The sequence below is a fragment of the Lagenorhynchus albirostris genome, chromosome 8, assembly GCF_949774975.1.
Source record: "Lagenorhynchus albirostris chromosome 8, mLagAlb1.1, whole genome shotgun sequence".
Lineage (NCBI taxonomy): Eukaryota > Metazoa > Chordata > Mammalia > Artiodactyla > Delphinidae > Lagenorhynchus > Lagenorhynchus albirostris.
The window spans coordinates 103,506,996-103,522,970 of record NC_083102.1 but is presented as its reverse complement, the minus strand read 5'-3'; the positions used below and the strand labels follow the sequence as shown (position 1 = coordinate 103,522,970).

At 51.8% G+C, this 15,975-nt stretch overlaps 1 protein-coding gene across 7 annotated transcripts in view; it reads right to left on the bottom strand.

The window, feature by feature from the left end:
- Positions 1-893: 893 nt before the first annotated feature.
- Positions 894-15,975, bottom strand: part of GRB10 (growth factor receptor bound protein 10) — a 196,562-nt gene continuing 181,480 nt past the window's right edge. For all 7 annotated transcript variants that reach the window (XM_060157514.1, XM_060157512.1, XM_060157515.1 and 4 more), the window contains 6 exons: positions 15,678-15,755; positions 14,596-14,712; positions 13,649-13,715; positions 13,348-13,435; positions 3,925-4,018; positions 894-1,397 (listed from right to left, as the gene is read on the bottom strand). In XM_060157514.1, the coding sequence (XP_060013497.1) occupies positions 1,251-1,397; positions 3,925-4,018; positions 13,348-13,435; positions 13,649-13,715; positions 14,596-14,712; positions 15,678-15,755 (591 nt within the window). In that variant the 3' untranslated portion in view covers positions 894-1,250. The remainder of the gene's footprint in view (positions 1,398-3,924; positions 4,019-13,347; positions 13,436-13,648; positions 13,716-14,595; positions 14,713-15,677; positions 15,756-15,975) is intronic.

Here is a 15,975-nt window from a genome sequence, read left to right as displayed (position 1 = left end):
GACAGGGCGGAGACGGGGACAACGCAAGCCACCGTCTGACTCAGCTCCTGGAGCGGGATGCAGAGTTGTCTTGGTAACCTGTCCTCAGCCGATACTGCTGTGAGGGATTCCTGACCTGGGCCAGCCGACGGGCCACCCACCGCCTCGCACGGGCTGGCTCGGGGCCGTTGGCAGGATGGAGGCCACCAAGCAAGACCTTCTCTTACTGGGCTGCGGGGCTGCCCTCTCCAATGTCTCCATCTCTGTCACCATGGAAACCCACTCAACACGGAAGCAGACCAATCAGGTGCCACTTCCTCTTAGGTCATCTGATCCACTGGAGGAGGGAGGGCAGCCCTGCCAGGCCAGCACCACTGCAGAGGGGGTAAGGCAGTGATGGTCCTAGAACAGGCTGGAAGGGCTGCAGCTGGGCCAAGCGGCCTGGTGTCCACCATGGGTGGGTGGTGGGTACCCACTGTGTCTCAGGCAGGCGGGCCTGCGGCCAACTACGGGCAACCACTCAGCCCTGCGTGGTGTTTTCCAAGGAACAAGCCACCTGCAGTGTGCAGGGCACAGCACGTGGAATCAGGTGACAGCGTGAGAAGGGGCACGTGCTCAGCGCAGGGGCTGGCTGACCACGCCGCCTGCCTGGCCACAGAGCATGCCACATGCCTACCACAGGAACACCTTTTGTATCAAAAAAGCTTCCAAGGAAACTGGGGAGGGCTAGGGTGCCGGTTGCCTGGGAGTGACCTGCAGAAGGTGGGCACCACCCTCTGCAAACAGCCTCTGGGGCTACCCCTTCGCAACTGTCTTTGCATCTTGCACAGACTGAAAAGCCACGGCCCCTCTTGCCATAAGCTGAATACCATGTTGAAAACAAGGAGTGCAAAAAAGGGATCGATACAAAAAAGTAAACATATCAGTTTTAATTGTCAAGATTATTCCAGGGCGAGAGTTCATTTCCAATCACTTCTCTCCAGCTCGTGTGCCTCCACGGCCCAGCCAAGACCATCATTCCAGTTTATGCTCGAGTCTGCTGTCTTCCGACCTCCCCGATGAGGCCAGCGAGAGGGGCGCGGCCCTGCTGGATCTGCAGCAGCAAATCATCGTCAAGTCCAACAAACCAGTCGATCGTGGTCGGTCAGCGCTGAACGCACCCAACTTGCTCCGAGCCCCGAGGTGCAGACAGACTTGTGTTCCGAACGATGCACAGACCTCTTCACTCCAGTGTCAGCGTCCTCCAGCCTGCAGCCAGGGTAGACCTGAGGTCATAAGGCTACGCGGATGCAGTGGTGCTTCAGTCTGCAAGGCAGGACCCCTTTGTTCAGCTGGTAAAAGTCAACAAGCTGGATCAGGTCAGAGAATTTGGTGTTCCCGTCGTCAAGGCTGAAGAAGGTCTGCCCGTCATCCTCGCACTAGAGAGACACAAGAAGACCTGCCAAGTCAGAGGCCACAGCTCTGGGACAGAACAGGCCCCAGAGTCAGGATTAGTGCTGTCCACCCGTAGTGAGGCTCTAAGGGACACACGTGGAGCTGGCGAGGTGAGCTAGAAAACGTCAGGGCAGGAGGTGAGGGGGCGAGGGGTTTGTGCTGGGTGCTGCCAGGTCCCTAAGCTGCCGGGCAGAGAAGGTCCCCTGCTCCTGAGTTGGTCATGGGCAAGAACCCCAAGCTCCTCCTGGCTCATGTGCTCATGAGGGTGAGGTTGACCAGTTAGCCTGTGAGTGTCCACGCATTCAGCACACCCCATGGAGGAGGAGGGTGAGGTTGACCAGTTAACCTGTGAGTGTCCGTGCACTCGGCACATGCCACGGAGGAAGGTGAGGTTGGTCAGTTAACCTGTGAGTGTCCATGCATTCAGCACACCCCATGGAGGAGGAGGGTGAGGTTGACCAGTTAACCTGTGAGTGTCCATGCACTCAGCACACCCCACGGAGGAGGGTGAGGTTGACCAGTTAACCTGTGAGTGTCCGTGCACTCAGCACAGCCCACGGAGGAGGGTGAGGTTGACCAGTTAACCTGTGAGTGTCCGTGCACTCAGCACAGCCCACGGAGGAGGGTGAGGTTGACCAGTTAACCTGTGAGTATCCACGCATACAGCATGCTCGTGTAAGAGTACACAGCCCTGGGCTCTCACAGTAGGACCCCAGGCAACCTCCCTCACCCCTCTGACGTTCACTTTGCTCTATTACAAAGCAAATGTTGGATTAATGAGATCATGTAGGAGAAGAACCTGGCCCAGGTCATGGAATATCTGGTGGCTATTTTTCTTAAAATGGAGGACATCTACAATATCTCCCAGAAATGAATTCACATCGATTTTAACTGAATGAATTTTGAGATCAATGACTGCAATACACTGCGGTCAGGAAAGTTGCCCTGCACTGTTCACACAGAGGAAGTTAGCCTTAAACCTGTGTGGACGCATAAACTAAGAACCACTTCTTAATCCACAAACTCTGGAGCCCCAAGCACACCCACGGCCTGTGTTTAAGCCCTGAGGCTGCATTCTCGTTGCTACACTTCTCAAGTTCCTGTCTGTCTGATAATTCTAGGATTTGGGGTTATTTGGGACAATGGTATTACATATTCTGCTGGCCAGTACTTTTTCATTTTATTTCATATTTGAGGCTAAGAGAATAACATCTGGTCAATAATACAATGCAGGAGGAAAACAAAAAGGACTGTGGATGGGGCACTCTCCCGTGAACAACAGTCCCCAGGTTTGCTTATTACCATGTTTTGTGGAATCTGTGAAGCCTGGGCTGTAACCCACAGTCTGTCCCTCCCGGTGGTCCAGGACAGGCCACTGAGAGCTGGGAGGGTCTCATTTTCCTCGTTTATACAGTGAGGGCATTGGGCACAGCAGGAAGCGACTTCAACAGACAGTGCCAGGCAGGCTGCTTGCCCCCAGGTCACCAAAGCCAGCCCTGCCTGCCCTTCCCCTCCCGTTCATGCCTCCGGTGCCTGCATGACTCTCCAGACGGGCGGTACGAAGTCCTGGGCTCAAGCACCCTTGAAAAACGCCAGGTCCCACTACGTGAAACGGATGCATTTGGTCCAAGCCTTCTCAGGCCTTCACTCTGTAAAGGACAGACTTATATCTGGCCACCCTCGTTCAGCAGCATATTTCCCAGGTCCGGGTTCCAGAGGAAACATTTCACGAGAGCTGTTATTACCTGCAGAATTGACCACTTCTATACAACCACATCTATACGTACAGTGTACATAAGACATTTGGTATTCAATTTGTGCATCTCAGCCCCAACGGGACTACGCATTCTCGGAGGTGCTGACAACTGTCTCCCACACAACACCCAAATCGTGAACTAGAATCTGAACTTGGGCACATGGAAGAGGTCAGTTACATTCGGCAAATCTAACCATCATCCTTTAAGAGAGTGGTGTTGACAAATACATCATATTCAATAACGAGGCTTTTGAAACTGTTCAAAGGGAGAATCTGTTTTCTGATCCAAGGACCCAGTGGAAGGATTAACACTTCTCTTTGGGGGCCACGGGTCAGTTTTCTACAGCACAAATCAGACAAATCCTGAGATTAAGTGGCCAACAGCACGCGTCTGCACAGCCACACGTGATCCTTCCCGCACCAGGTCCTGGGCTAACAGCTCTGCTCTGTGTCTGCCCATCACCTGACCTTGCTCTTCCCATCGGGTGCTGTCTCGGGGGCACCTATGAGCTACACAGGCGTGTCGGGGCCACAGTACAACGCCACCACTTTCAGTGTTCTTCTAGGGAAACACCGTTCCCAAGCTCAAAGAACCAACCTCTCAAGAAACTCTTGAAAGGATCTCACCGGTGAGCTTGAAACTGTCTGATGTTTACTGTTTCATAGTCTGCTTAGTTGAGACCTTGAAAATTGCACTAAGAACAAAACCGGCACACAGAAGAATAAGAATTAGTGTGAAAAACATCAATACTTACAGGTAAGATCTGGAAATTTTTAATTTTCTGATGATGACACAACGTGAGGACAAATGCCTTTGGATTACTCTGGCTGTCACGGAGGAGGAAAAGCCTGGGAATGGAAAGAGTCAATCGACTGTTAATTCAGCAAGTCCAGACTGAATATATATATGAATCTGTATGTATATATGATGCTTCAGGAGGTCTGGGGAGCTGAGTGAGCTGGAGAGCTAGACCACCCTCCTCATCCAGACTGTGCTTTCTGTCACTCTCCACTGAAAGGAACCAGGGCTCCTTGGGGACAGCGCACCTCTAGGGCTGAGGCAGGGAAGGTACAGGTGACGCTGGTACACTTTGTGCTGGCCCCAGAGGCAATGTGGCCAATCGGGGCGCCCAAGTACCTTAACAGAACGGGCGGATTATAACCCACAGACCAAAACAAGAGTCCATGAGTGCGCACGGGTGTGATAAATGAATCACAGGGGAGGAATAAAAGCTCTTCCTAAGAGCAGAAAGCCAGCTAAATAAACAGAGGAGGATGATGAATTAGAAAACCACTGTTTGGCCACTTGATTAAGGAGCTCTTTAATAGATGCTGAAACCAGCACCTAAGTTGGATGAGAAACGGAATATTTTCATAGTCTCAGCATCTACCGCCTAACGTTTATGACAGAGGGACACACAGTAACCTTCCAATAGAGAAACCTGGCGGATACCACCTTCAGGTATTCGAGTTACCACCACCAGGAATGAGACAATCCACCCCAGCACCTCCTGACGGGATGCAGTAAAGGTGACCCAGCGTCACCTCCAGGGAGTGAGCAGACGGCCAAACCCGGCACGTTCTGTCCTCACTGGCTCCTCCAAGTGGCAAGACACAAAGGAAGACAGGACACGTGCTGGTCCAGGGCGGTGCTGAGGCCAAGAAGTTCTTTTCCTTGGTGATGAAGGATGCAGCCAGGACCCCTGGTAAAATCTAAGTGGATGTCAGGTGACCGAACCGCATTCACGTTTAATTTCCTACCTTTTATAATGATACTGTGGCTGCCTAAGAGAAGTCCTTGTTTTTAGAAATTTTATATTGAAATAATTACAACTGACTCCTAAACGGTTCTGATAAAAAAATGAGAGAGAGAACATGACAAAGCAAAGGTGCTACAATGTTTATGACTCAGGTGCCCAGGTAACACGTATACAGGAGAATCCATTATATGATTCTTGCAAATGTTCTACATTTTGAAATTACATCAGAAAGTCTACAAATAACAAGTGATGGCCAGGCTGTGGAGAGAAGGGAAGCCTCCTGCACTGTCGGTGGGAATGTAAATTGGTGCAGCCACGGTGCAGAACAGGATGGAGGGTCCTTAGATACTAAAAATAGAACTACCCTATGCTCTAGCAATTCTACTCCTAGACACATATAGATGGAAAAAATGAAAACACTAATTTGAAAAGATACATGCACCCCAACGTTCACTGCAGCAGTATTTACAATAGCCAAGATATGGGAGCAGCCCAAGTACCCATCCACAGATGACTGGATTGAGAAGATGTGGGACATATACACACATATTCAATGCAGTGTTACTCGGCCATGATAAAGGATGAAGTTCTGCCATTTGCAGAAACGTGGATGGACTACAGAGTATTATGCTCAGTGAAATACATCAGACAGAGAAAGACAAGTGCTGTATGATATCGCTTGTATGTGGAATCTAAAAACTAATCCAGATGAATATATGTGCAAAGCAGAAACAGACTCAGAGACACAGAGAACAAACTCGTGGTTACCAAAAGGGGAGAGGGAAGGAGGAGGGACAAATTAGGGGTATGGGATTAGCAGATACAAACTACTATGTACAAAATTAAATAAGTGACAGGGATGCACTGTGGAACACAGGGAATTATACCCATTACCTTGTAACAGCCTACAATGGAGTACAATCTGCAAAAAGACTGAATTGCTATGCTGGACAGCTGAACCCGACACAATATTGTAAATCAATTATACTCTAACTAAAAAATTACTTTAAAACTTAGAATAGCACCAAGAAGCATAAGTCATTGCTTTTACAATGATTCCAGAACAAATCTGGAATCAGATGGGAAGACCAAGTTATTCTTTAGAAAGGAAGAGGCCCTGATCCCAGAGACAAAGTAGAAATGTCCTGAGAGGAAACATACTTTAAAGGTATTAGACACCAAATGGTGGTAAACAGCTAAACCGTCAGTTTCTAGATTGTAATGTCAGAGGGAAGGCAGTTACATAAGCCTGGGAAATCCCATGTTATAAAAGGTAAAAACGGTTTATTTCACTACAGGACGTCTTGGAGGCTTTAGAATGTAGATATTCATCCCGACACCCTGAGGGCCCCAGCATGAGTTTTCCTATCTTCCCTGACTCTTTACAGCATCTTTTATTACATACCAGCCCCTCTTTGATAGCATTTTGCAGGACACACCTTGGAGGTGTGAACCGGGATGCAACTGCACCGTTGGGCCAGGCGGGCGGGAGACATGGGGCCTCGGAGCTGGAGCCGGGCCCCTGTGTGACCCGCTCGGTGTCGGCGGAGCCCGAGGGCAGGAAGACGAGAGGGCCAGCTCCTCTCCTGGGCAGGGCTGCGCGTCTGCGCCTCCCAGTCCGCGCCCTTTTCTCTGAGTGTTTCACTAGCAGAAACCTGGGGATGGGCAGGGCTCGATCTTCCCGGAGGAGAAGCTGGGGCTGTGCTTCCTCACCTGAGCCCTCAATGAATCCCCTGATGCTTCCTTCTGAGCCCCAAGGAGGACGCTGCCCGCCTGCCTTCCAGTTTGGGGTGTGACCCGGGAGATCCTGAGGCTGCCCCGCCGGCTTGGGGTTACAGGTCCTGCCTAACGGTCGTCCACACGGGGGAAAGGGGGTAGGGCCTAGGAGTCAGCGAGATTCCTGGATCTGACACTCGGGAGCTTCAGATCACAGGCTGCTGCCTTGCCAGCCTCTCCTGCAGGACCATCTACACGCTCAGGGCTGTTGTGTGGTCAGTGTGGACACTGGAGACATTGGTGATCGCCACCGGCAAACCACAGGCGCAGAGATTTCGGGGCAGGCCAGGGGATGGCTACTGCAGAGACCAGGCTGGGGGCTAACATGCCACGGATGCCTCTGCTTAGGTCATCGGAATGGAGCATGGAATGAAAGTTCTGAGGAACGTGAGGACTGGAGCCAAGGCTCACGTGTCCATTCACGAAAGCACAAAGGGGCCGAGGGAGATCAGAGCGATAGCACAGCTCAGGTGTGTGGCAGTCCTGGCACTGCACACACTGCCTCGCTCAGGACTCACAGTGGCCCTGTCACTGTCCCCATTTTACAGTGAGGGCAGCAGGGCCCAGAGAAGTCAGGCAACTTCTCCAAGGTCACACAGCAGCAGAAACCAGGGAGGAGCGCCGGCACAGCAGTAGCAAGCGTGCAGGTGGTTCCTCCGTGGCCGGTGAGCACCCTACGCTTTTCTGAGCTGGCTGCGTTAGCCCTGGGACGGCACCCCGCTCTGCCCCAGGGGAGGGAGAGCTGCAAAGAACTCAAGTCTTGACAAAGACGTTGCCTTCCACCCAGCGGAGGGGCCTGGGGCACGGACAGAGGGACCAGCTCATGACAGACAGGCACAGGGGACAAGAAGGGGGTGGCGGGGCTTGACCCTGAGTGTGAATGAGGCAGGGGCGGGACGGGGGGCACAGAGCCTTAAACGCCGCAGGTCCCAGCAGGAGCCCCGGGGGAAGATCCGCAGGGGGGCCCACAGCGCGGGACTGGCCCCTTGAAAAGCTCCTTCCGTCCCAGGCTCTGGGATGGGCTGTCAGCGGAAAGAGGGGAAGGAAGCGGGCAGCCAGCGAGTGCCGGCCCCGCGGCAGGCCCCGCAGGCCCGGGGGTGCGAGCGCAACACGCACACACGTACACGTGTGCACAGACCCGTGCTTGCACGCGCGCACAGGTCACCTGCGGGGGGTGCCCGGACCCAGCGGACTTCAGAGCCGCCTCACGGGTTGCCTGCAGGCTCTGCTGTCTCTTCCCGGCCCCCCTCACCCCAACTCCATCAGTGACTTGAGGCTAAAGGTCTAGGAAGCGGGGTTTTGTAACGGTTGTCCTGGCCTGCCTTCCAGCCCTATTTTCTGCTTGTTGTCTGACTCTCTACGTTGGCTTCCCTCCATTACCTCTGCAGGGAGGGGTAACGACTAGGAATTGATGATTTAATTTACCTTGTTTTCCCAGCACATTTCCGCCCTGCACAAGGGGATGAACGGACGATGTGGCATCACTGCAATGACACCTCAGGCGATGTCCCGTCACCCTGCCTTTTGGTTTGCTAGAGCGCCAGCAGCCGGATGTTGGGATTGAAAATGATAACCTTAGACGCAACTCAGACCCCAGGGAGGACAGACAGAAACAAGGCAGGCGGGGGGAGCAAAGGTGGCAGAGGGATGCCCGCACTTCTCACCAAGGCTGGACAGAGGCAACCTCACCAACTGGCGCTAGACTCCAGGAAAAGTTGAAAGACAGACACGGTTTGTCCGCCCCAGGCTCCCCTGCCCGAGGACAGCTCCTTTTAACGCAAAGTGGGCCGGCTGGGCCTGAGCTCACAACCACTGGGGAAGCTTCTTCAAAACACACTGGTCCCCCGCGTCCCCTTCCTGAGCCTGATGTGTCAGCCCCTCAGGGATGTAGGTGCCACCGCCCTGGGGCCCCGGAGGGATGCTGTGGCCGCGGCACCAAGTGACACGTCCTGTGGAACCTTCACTTCTCTGGCATCGTCAAAAGCAGCTCTTTTGCCCCTTTCCTGTTGGCCCATTTCTGTCCCCCTCTAATGTTAAAAGAACCTAATTACAGGAATGAATCACTAGGCAGTTGAAACTCACTCCTGACCTATGCTCTTCTGAACGCACACCGTGCCTTGTCTAACCTGCTGATTCTTTTCCTGGATAAAAAGAGGTAAGAATGAAGAATGAAGCAGTTAAAAAATGACTGGCTCTCTACCCTCAACAGCCCCCTTAGCAATACTGCAGGCAGATCACTTGGCAAGATAACATCTGAAGAATCAGTCAGTCTGCATGCAATGGAGAAGGATGCAGAACCCAACCTCCTGCCTCGATGACTCACTGGGATTCTTCCTCTCCACCTGTCACCGTTTTTCCCTTTAAAAACTGTCATGGCTGAGCAGAATCTTCAGAGTTGGTCTTAGGACATGAGTCCACCTTCTCCCCAGATTGCTGGCTTTTCTTCTGATTAAAGCACCTTTCCTTTCTACTCACACTTGCCTCTTGAATTACTGGCTTATGACTTACGTCACCTGGTAAGCAAACCCACTTGGCTTCCTTGGAACGAATCTCACAGGTGATACAGTAAATGGGACACCACGAGAACATCTGAGGGCTCACTTTGGATAGGATTTAGGGCTGTAATGGGTAAGCATCTTGTCCTTGAAGCCCTGGAGACACACACAAACCTACAGGCAAAGAACATCACTAAGAGAGGAATTTCGGAGGGTAGGCTTTTCTCTCTTAGGCAGAAAGTTCAGAGGGGAAGCATCTTGTTTGTAGTCAGGAGGGGTCATCTCTAAGGCTCTAAAAGGGACTGTTCTATGATCAAGCGACATTTTAAATAAGTCGTTTGGAACAACTGTACAGCCACATGGGGAAAAAAATGGGATCCATCCTTAAACAGTGCACCGGGATAAATAAATTCTGAAATGTACCTGGGATCTAAACACACAAAAATGAACAAGCAAAAAAGGAGGAAGTAATCATGAAAAAAAAGGAAGGAAGGAAGGGAGCAGAGAAACAATACAAGCTCTAGAGGATAACATGAGCAAACTCCTTTGTGACTGAGAAGCAGGAAAAACTTATATGACTATGACTCAAAAATCCAGAAGGATACAGGCTAAAGGACAGAAAAGATAAACTTGACCATACTTAGAAAAATTGTATAACCAAAACCCAAACCCCCATCAGCTAAGTCAAAAAGACAAAAGACAACCTGGGAAAAAAATGTTTGTAAAAAATGGATGTAGGGGCTTCCCCGGTGGCGCAGTGGTTAAGAATCCGCCTGCCAATGCAGGGGACACGGGTTCGATCCCTGGTCTGGGAAGATCCCACATGCCGCGGAGCAACTAAGCCCGTGCGCCACAACTACTGAGCGTGCGTGCTAGAGCCCGCAAGCCACAACTACACCGCAATGAAGAGCAGCCCCCGCTCGCTGCAACTAGAGGAAGCCTGCGTGTAGCAACGAAGACCCAAAGCAGACAAAATTTAAAATAAATAAAATTAATTAAAAAAAACAGTATATACAAAAAAAATGGGTGTAGAAAACTGGGCAAGTATGTACCAACAGTTCAGCAACACAAAAAGGATTGGAAATGAAACTAGCCCTTAATCATATGCTAGAGACCCAGCCTCCGTTCAACGCTCCCACTTCTTCGAACTCACCAGCAAAGAGACACTAGCAAAAACATGAAGATGGGGCACAGTGTGTCATAACAGAAGCCTGGAAACAATGAAGCTCTATCGTGTGAAAGAGAACCCAGCAGGGGACAAGGAAGGGGGCAGCCCTCCTGGCCATCCCACCCCAGCATCCTCAGGCTGCAGCTACACTCAGGGTTGGACCTCTGTGGCCAGTACATGCCCTCATTAAGATGAGGCAGACTACAGAAACAAATGGGTTTTGCTTATATTTTTAAAAGGAAACAACAGAACGATAAACAAACACTGATGAAAATGTTTACCCATTGTGGAGTTGGGGGCAGAGCAGAGTCACCAGGCAAAGTACCTGGTTTTATACCTTTTGACTTTGGAACCAAGGCAATGTTTTACATAGTTTTAAAAGCAGCATTGAACGGAAGAGGAAATAAATCAGATCCACTTAACAAAAATCAGAAACAGAGGAATGAACCTGAAGACGTGGCAGTTTGGTGGTGGAACCACGGAGAAGCATTACCTTAGGGTTGGTACTTTAACATGACCTGCCTGGACTATTCCTTAAGGATCAAAAGGGCTGCAAAGACGTGTGAATTCTGTAGTACTGAAGTCATATTATCAATATTTTCATGATGTGATGTGGGGTACGGCAGACAAGTACAGAGTGAGGTGAAACAAATAAGTAAGCGACTGTCATTAGTAAGATTTTTCAGAGGAAGAGAAGAGAGAGACAATAAAATCAAAGGCGTACACACCCTGTAATTTTCCATTTGAACTGGCAATATCAATGTGAACCTGTAATCTATTTTTCAGTTTAAAAAGCCTATGTCCTAGTTCTGTCCATGGAAAAGACCTACCGATTTGGTTTCCAGACGCCATTTTCCACGACAAAGAATTAGGGCCCTTAAGAGAATGTGTCACACCAGAAAGCAAACGCTATTAGTGTTGGGTCAAAAGAACTCAGGAACCAACTTGAAAGAGGCCTGCCCCATGGGACAAAAAGAGGGCATAGGGAACATGAAGAACTTTAAGCTTGGATTGAAACAAATTAAACACATAGTATCTAAGTTCATCATGAGAGTTAAAAACCAAAACGGAACACCTCATTTGTAAGCACCGGAAGATGGCAGAACACCAAACCGTGATCCTGAAAACTGACAAAGAGAAAAACCGAGCACTTAGCTACCTTTCCCAGAAAAACAAATCTGTGACAAGGAAAAGGATTTTAGCTAAGGAATGATGAAGGAATAACAGAATTAGAAAACAATGACTCTGTGACCTCTAATGAAACAATAAACCTGGGCGGGTTCAGTGGCTCAGACCCGTCGGTGTAGGGGGCTGGGAGCTGGACTGGGGGCCCGGCTGACAACGCCAGACCCCCGCCCAGCCCGGGATGAGGAAGTGGGCAGTACAGACATGCAGCCCCGAAGCTCTGCAGAAGCCTTCTCGGAAGAAGGCTCTGAGTCTAACCAAGCCTCTGCCCACACTTTACAGGAAACGAGGGAGACAGAGGAACACAGTCAAAGAAACCACAGGTACACAATTAGCAAATGACCTACTTCTTCCACAAAGGAAAGATATAAAAAAAAAAAAAAAGGAAAGAAAATGGAGTGGTGGGGAGACTACTATTATATTAAGGGAGACAGAGACACTTCAACCAGACGCCACGGGGAGATCCTGCTTTAGACCAACTACATTTAAAGGACTTTCATGTGAGTGAACGTGATGGGACTTCTGAGGACACTAAGAAATTCTTGTTTATTTTAGATGCAACGACGATAGTGCGGTTGTCTCAGAAGAAAAGGGTCCTTATTTTTCAGACACTCACTGAAATACAGTTACTGGTAAAAATTCCGAACGTCGGGGGTTTCCTTTAAAACAGCTCAGAAGAAGGAAAAGTAGAGGAAGAAAAGTGGGAAAAGTTAGAAGGAAGGAGAGTAAGGCAAAGAGGAGAAGAGGAGAAAAAAATAATAAAAATGTAGGAAGGGGAAGAGACCAGCTCAGGTGAGCAAATTCTGAAGCTGGGCAAGAGGTAGACAGGGTTCCTCACCCTCTCCTCCCTCATGTGAAGTTTTAGAGTTCCATGATAAAACTTTTTAAAGATGAAGGATGTGAAGAACAAAAGGACTGCTGTGAGCTGAGCAGCTCCCGAGAGCCTGTCTTTTGAGCAGACCCAGGGAGAGGCAGCCACGACAAGGATGGACCAGGGCATCCAACTAACTCGTCTGGGCCTCTTTATGTGGGGGTGGGGGTGGGGGTGGAGGCATGACTCGGGCTGAGCTCGGGAGGCACCATGCCGCGGTCACGGCCACTCACATGTCCACAGCCACACCCGGGGCAGCTTCCTCTCATTCACAGTGATGCTGAGCCTGGCTGCCGGGTTTGCCTTGACCATGGGGGTGTCACCCTGAGAAGTGCTTGTGCACTGGGGTTGACCTCTTACCCTTGGGATCCCCGTGATGGCCACGATGGACCCAGGCTAACCTGCCAGAGACCTGTGCCCAGGCACCTCGGCACCCAGCCACGGCCAGCACTGGCCACCAGGCACGTGAGTTCTGCTGGCCCGGGTGGGAAGAGCCACCCAAGCAGCCCTAACTGTGAGGAATGATACAGCTTTGCTGCTCTGCGTCACTAAGATCTGGGGTGGCTGGGGCAACGGCCAACGATATAAGGCAGAAAGCAAAAGGTGTAGGCAAGAAGATACGGTTTTCCACTGGCCCACTGCCTTACTGATCAAAAAGAAGCAACATGCGTTCTTCATCTGTTCGAATTTCATCACGGAGGTAGAGAATGATTTTAGCGTGTGGACAGAAATGGACTGCGATCCCTCTCTCCACTCCGTAGCTGTGCAAACCCTGCAGCATCCTCGTTTCCCTGAGCACACTGCTCCTCCTTAGAACGAGGCTGCAACCGCTGCCCAGCCCCGCACCCCACGGCAGGATGCTCTGAGGAGCTGAGCCCAGCAGACCCTCAGCAGACGCCCACCCTGTCCGTCGTGTCCCTTACCCGTCCACGAGCCCCTGCTGCTTAATGATCCGGTGTGACTCCTCCCTGGAGATCCTGCCGTGAAACCAGTGCTGTGTCCTGTGAATCACTGCGGGAAACAGAGAAAGGTGGGTAGCCTGGGGCCCACGCACAGCGGCTGCCCTGCGAGCTCACTCAGGGCCACACGGGGCCCGGATTTCCGTGGCCGCAGCTTTCGTGCTGCGCTCTGGGCCTGGACAACGTTGGGAAGCTCGGGGAGGGTTGGGAGCTCTTTTAATTTTATTTATGTACAAAAATATCAGGCCAAGATGCCAGCGTTTACCTGTACTTAGGGTGGAAGGGTGGAGGGGGCTCTGGCTCCCGAGGACATTCATCCGCGTGCTTCGCTTCTGCAAAAGAAATCCCTGCGTTAGCGCTGAGACAGCGGAGTGACACAAACAGCACGCCACCTGGGACACAGCTGGGGCGCGGAGCTGGCCAGGTGACAGGGCCCTCGACCACGGAATGACAGACACCTCAGTCCCGTGTGACCACAAGGACAGACAGCTTACAGGCGGCAGTTGTTAAAAACAAAACCAGAAGCATCCCCATCCTAGTATATTTCTAAGGATTCCAGGATGGAAGCAGAGACGTGTCTGTCACACACAAGACATGGAGTGAAATTCCCAATACATCTTAGGAGAAAAGCACGAGATTTTCCAGGGAACTCGGGCAGGTCTGAACACTGGTCGTGGCTTTGGGTGCATTCTCCTTTTCTGCGCACTCTGAGGCTGAAGGAGGGGGAGGCTTTCGGAGCCAGAGTTGTGGGCTTGTGTTTTGTACACTGTCTTTAAAGCTCAGAAAAGCTTGGAAGTTGGGAGATATTCATCCATCTGGAGATTAGGAACGTGGGCCTCAGAGTAAAAAGACTGTCCAAGGCTGTGAAGCTAGATAGAGGTCGAGCCACACTCGGAATACCTGGCCTCACGCTCTGTCTGCCCGGAAGACTCCAGCAGGAACGGGGCTGCGAGCCGGGGGAACCCAGGGCTCTGCTCCTTGCCCCTCCCCCCACGGGAGCCCAGGGACAAAGGTGGTGGAGTGGCAGGGTGCTGGGTACATGGAGGAGCCCAGGAGGGCCAAGGCTTCCTGCAGCTGAGAACTCACAGCCACCCACCCTCCCAGCCTCTCACCCCCTGACGCCAGCACACAGCCCTTCTTCGGGGGGCAGACCAGGCGTGGCGTGGCCACCGCGAGGGAGCCCGTCCTGGCGGGACAGGGCCATGGCCTTACCCTCCAGGCGTGGCCTTCTTCCAGGGCTGCACTCTGAGCCTCAGCTGGGTTCTCGATCACTCTTCCTGTTTGCCCAGAAAAATCCATGGCCACAAGGGAGTTCTCAGAGACACTGCGCTGGAAACGAGAGGCCGTGAGTTCTTAAGATGCAGGGAAACAGCCAGGGGGCAGGTGGGAACCCTGGCAAAGAACAGCTGTGCCTGGGGGGCAGGAGAGGACGGGCAAGTCCCTCCACCACCCCAACTCTCTAAGGATCAGATGGAACACTCAGTGCCGCAAACACCCCTGGACTAAGAATGGCTTGGGTTTTTCTCAAGAAGAACAAAGAAACGTTCCAGTCCTCTCGAGGTATTCGAAGGCCACTGGTGAGGCTGCTGGTACCCACAGGATTGGGACTGTGTGGTGTTTCACGGGGTCCCGAACGTGCACTAAAACTCATCAAAGAAATGGAAACGTCAAGTGCAAGCCAGCCCTCACCACAGCCGAGTCGGGTAAGTTAGTTCAGGGAAACACAGGGACTCGCTCTGTGGGATAGTGTGACATCTAGGAATGGACATCAAGGGGCTGTTAAGATCACAGTTGGAGAGGATGAAGCATTTCTGCACCTCTGGGAACTAAAGTCCATCCTGAGAACACAAGATGACTCACTACAGTCTCGATTCTCACAGAGAAAGACTTAAGCGTCATGGTCAACAGCACCGCAGGTCCCACAGCTGAAATGGACAAAAGCGAAGGCGGGAAGGCGGCTCCTCAGCGGAGCTGAGAGTTGCTGTCGACATTTCTGAGCACGTGACTAGAGAGCCCTTAAATGGAGCCATCTACTGAGGCAACCCTGCGGGGAGACGTGGGGACAGGGTGAGGGTGGCAGAGGAATCTGCTCCCGGCAGGCACGCTGTTGGGACGACCAGGTCCACCTTCTGGGAAACGCAAGGTGGTGAGATATTCTGGCTTCTCTGAAACGCACAATCTCGTTCTGCAGCTTCTCTGGTCAGCCTAGCCTCGTCGGAAACGAGATGTCCACAGCACACGCTGACGCAGCAGCTGAGAAGGAACTTGGTTTTGGGGCCGGCAGCTTCACTTACCACTGGAGTTGAGAAGGGGGACAGCATGGCCTTCCTCTGCTGAGGGATTCTGTAGTTCTGGTAAAGGAGCATTCCATACTGAAGGGGAAAGGAAGGCCACAGTCAGCCACTGCGGGGGGGCCTCGGAAGCCCCCAAAGCCCCAGATGTGGCAAACCCACGGCCGTGGGGGGCAACAGTCATACAGAACAATGAGCGATCCCTGCCAACAGGCTGGTGAACTCAAGAACAAACACCCAACAGAGCACTGTCTCTGGGGCCTGCCACCGCCAACACTCCATAGACAGTTACCGCTGACTG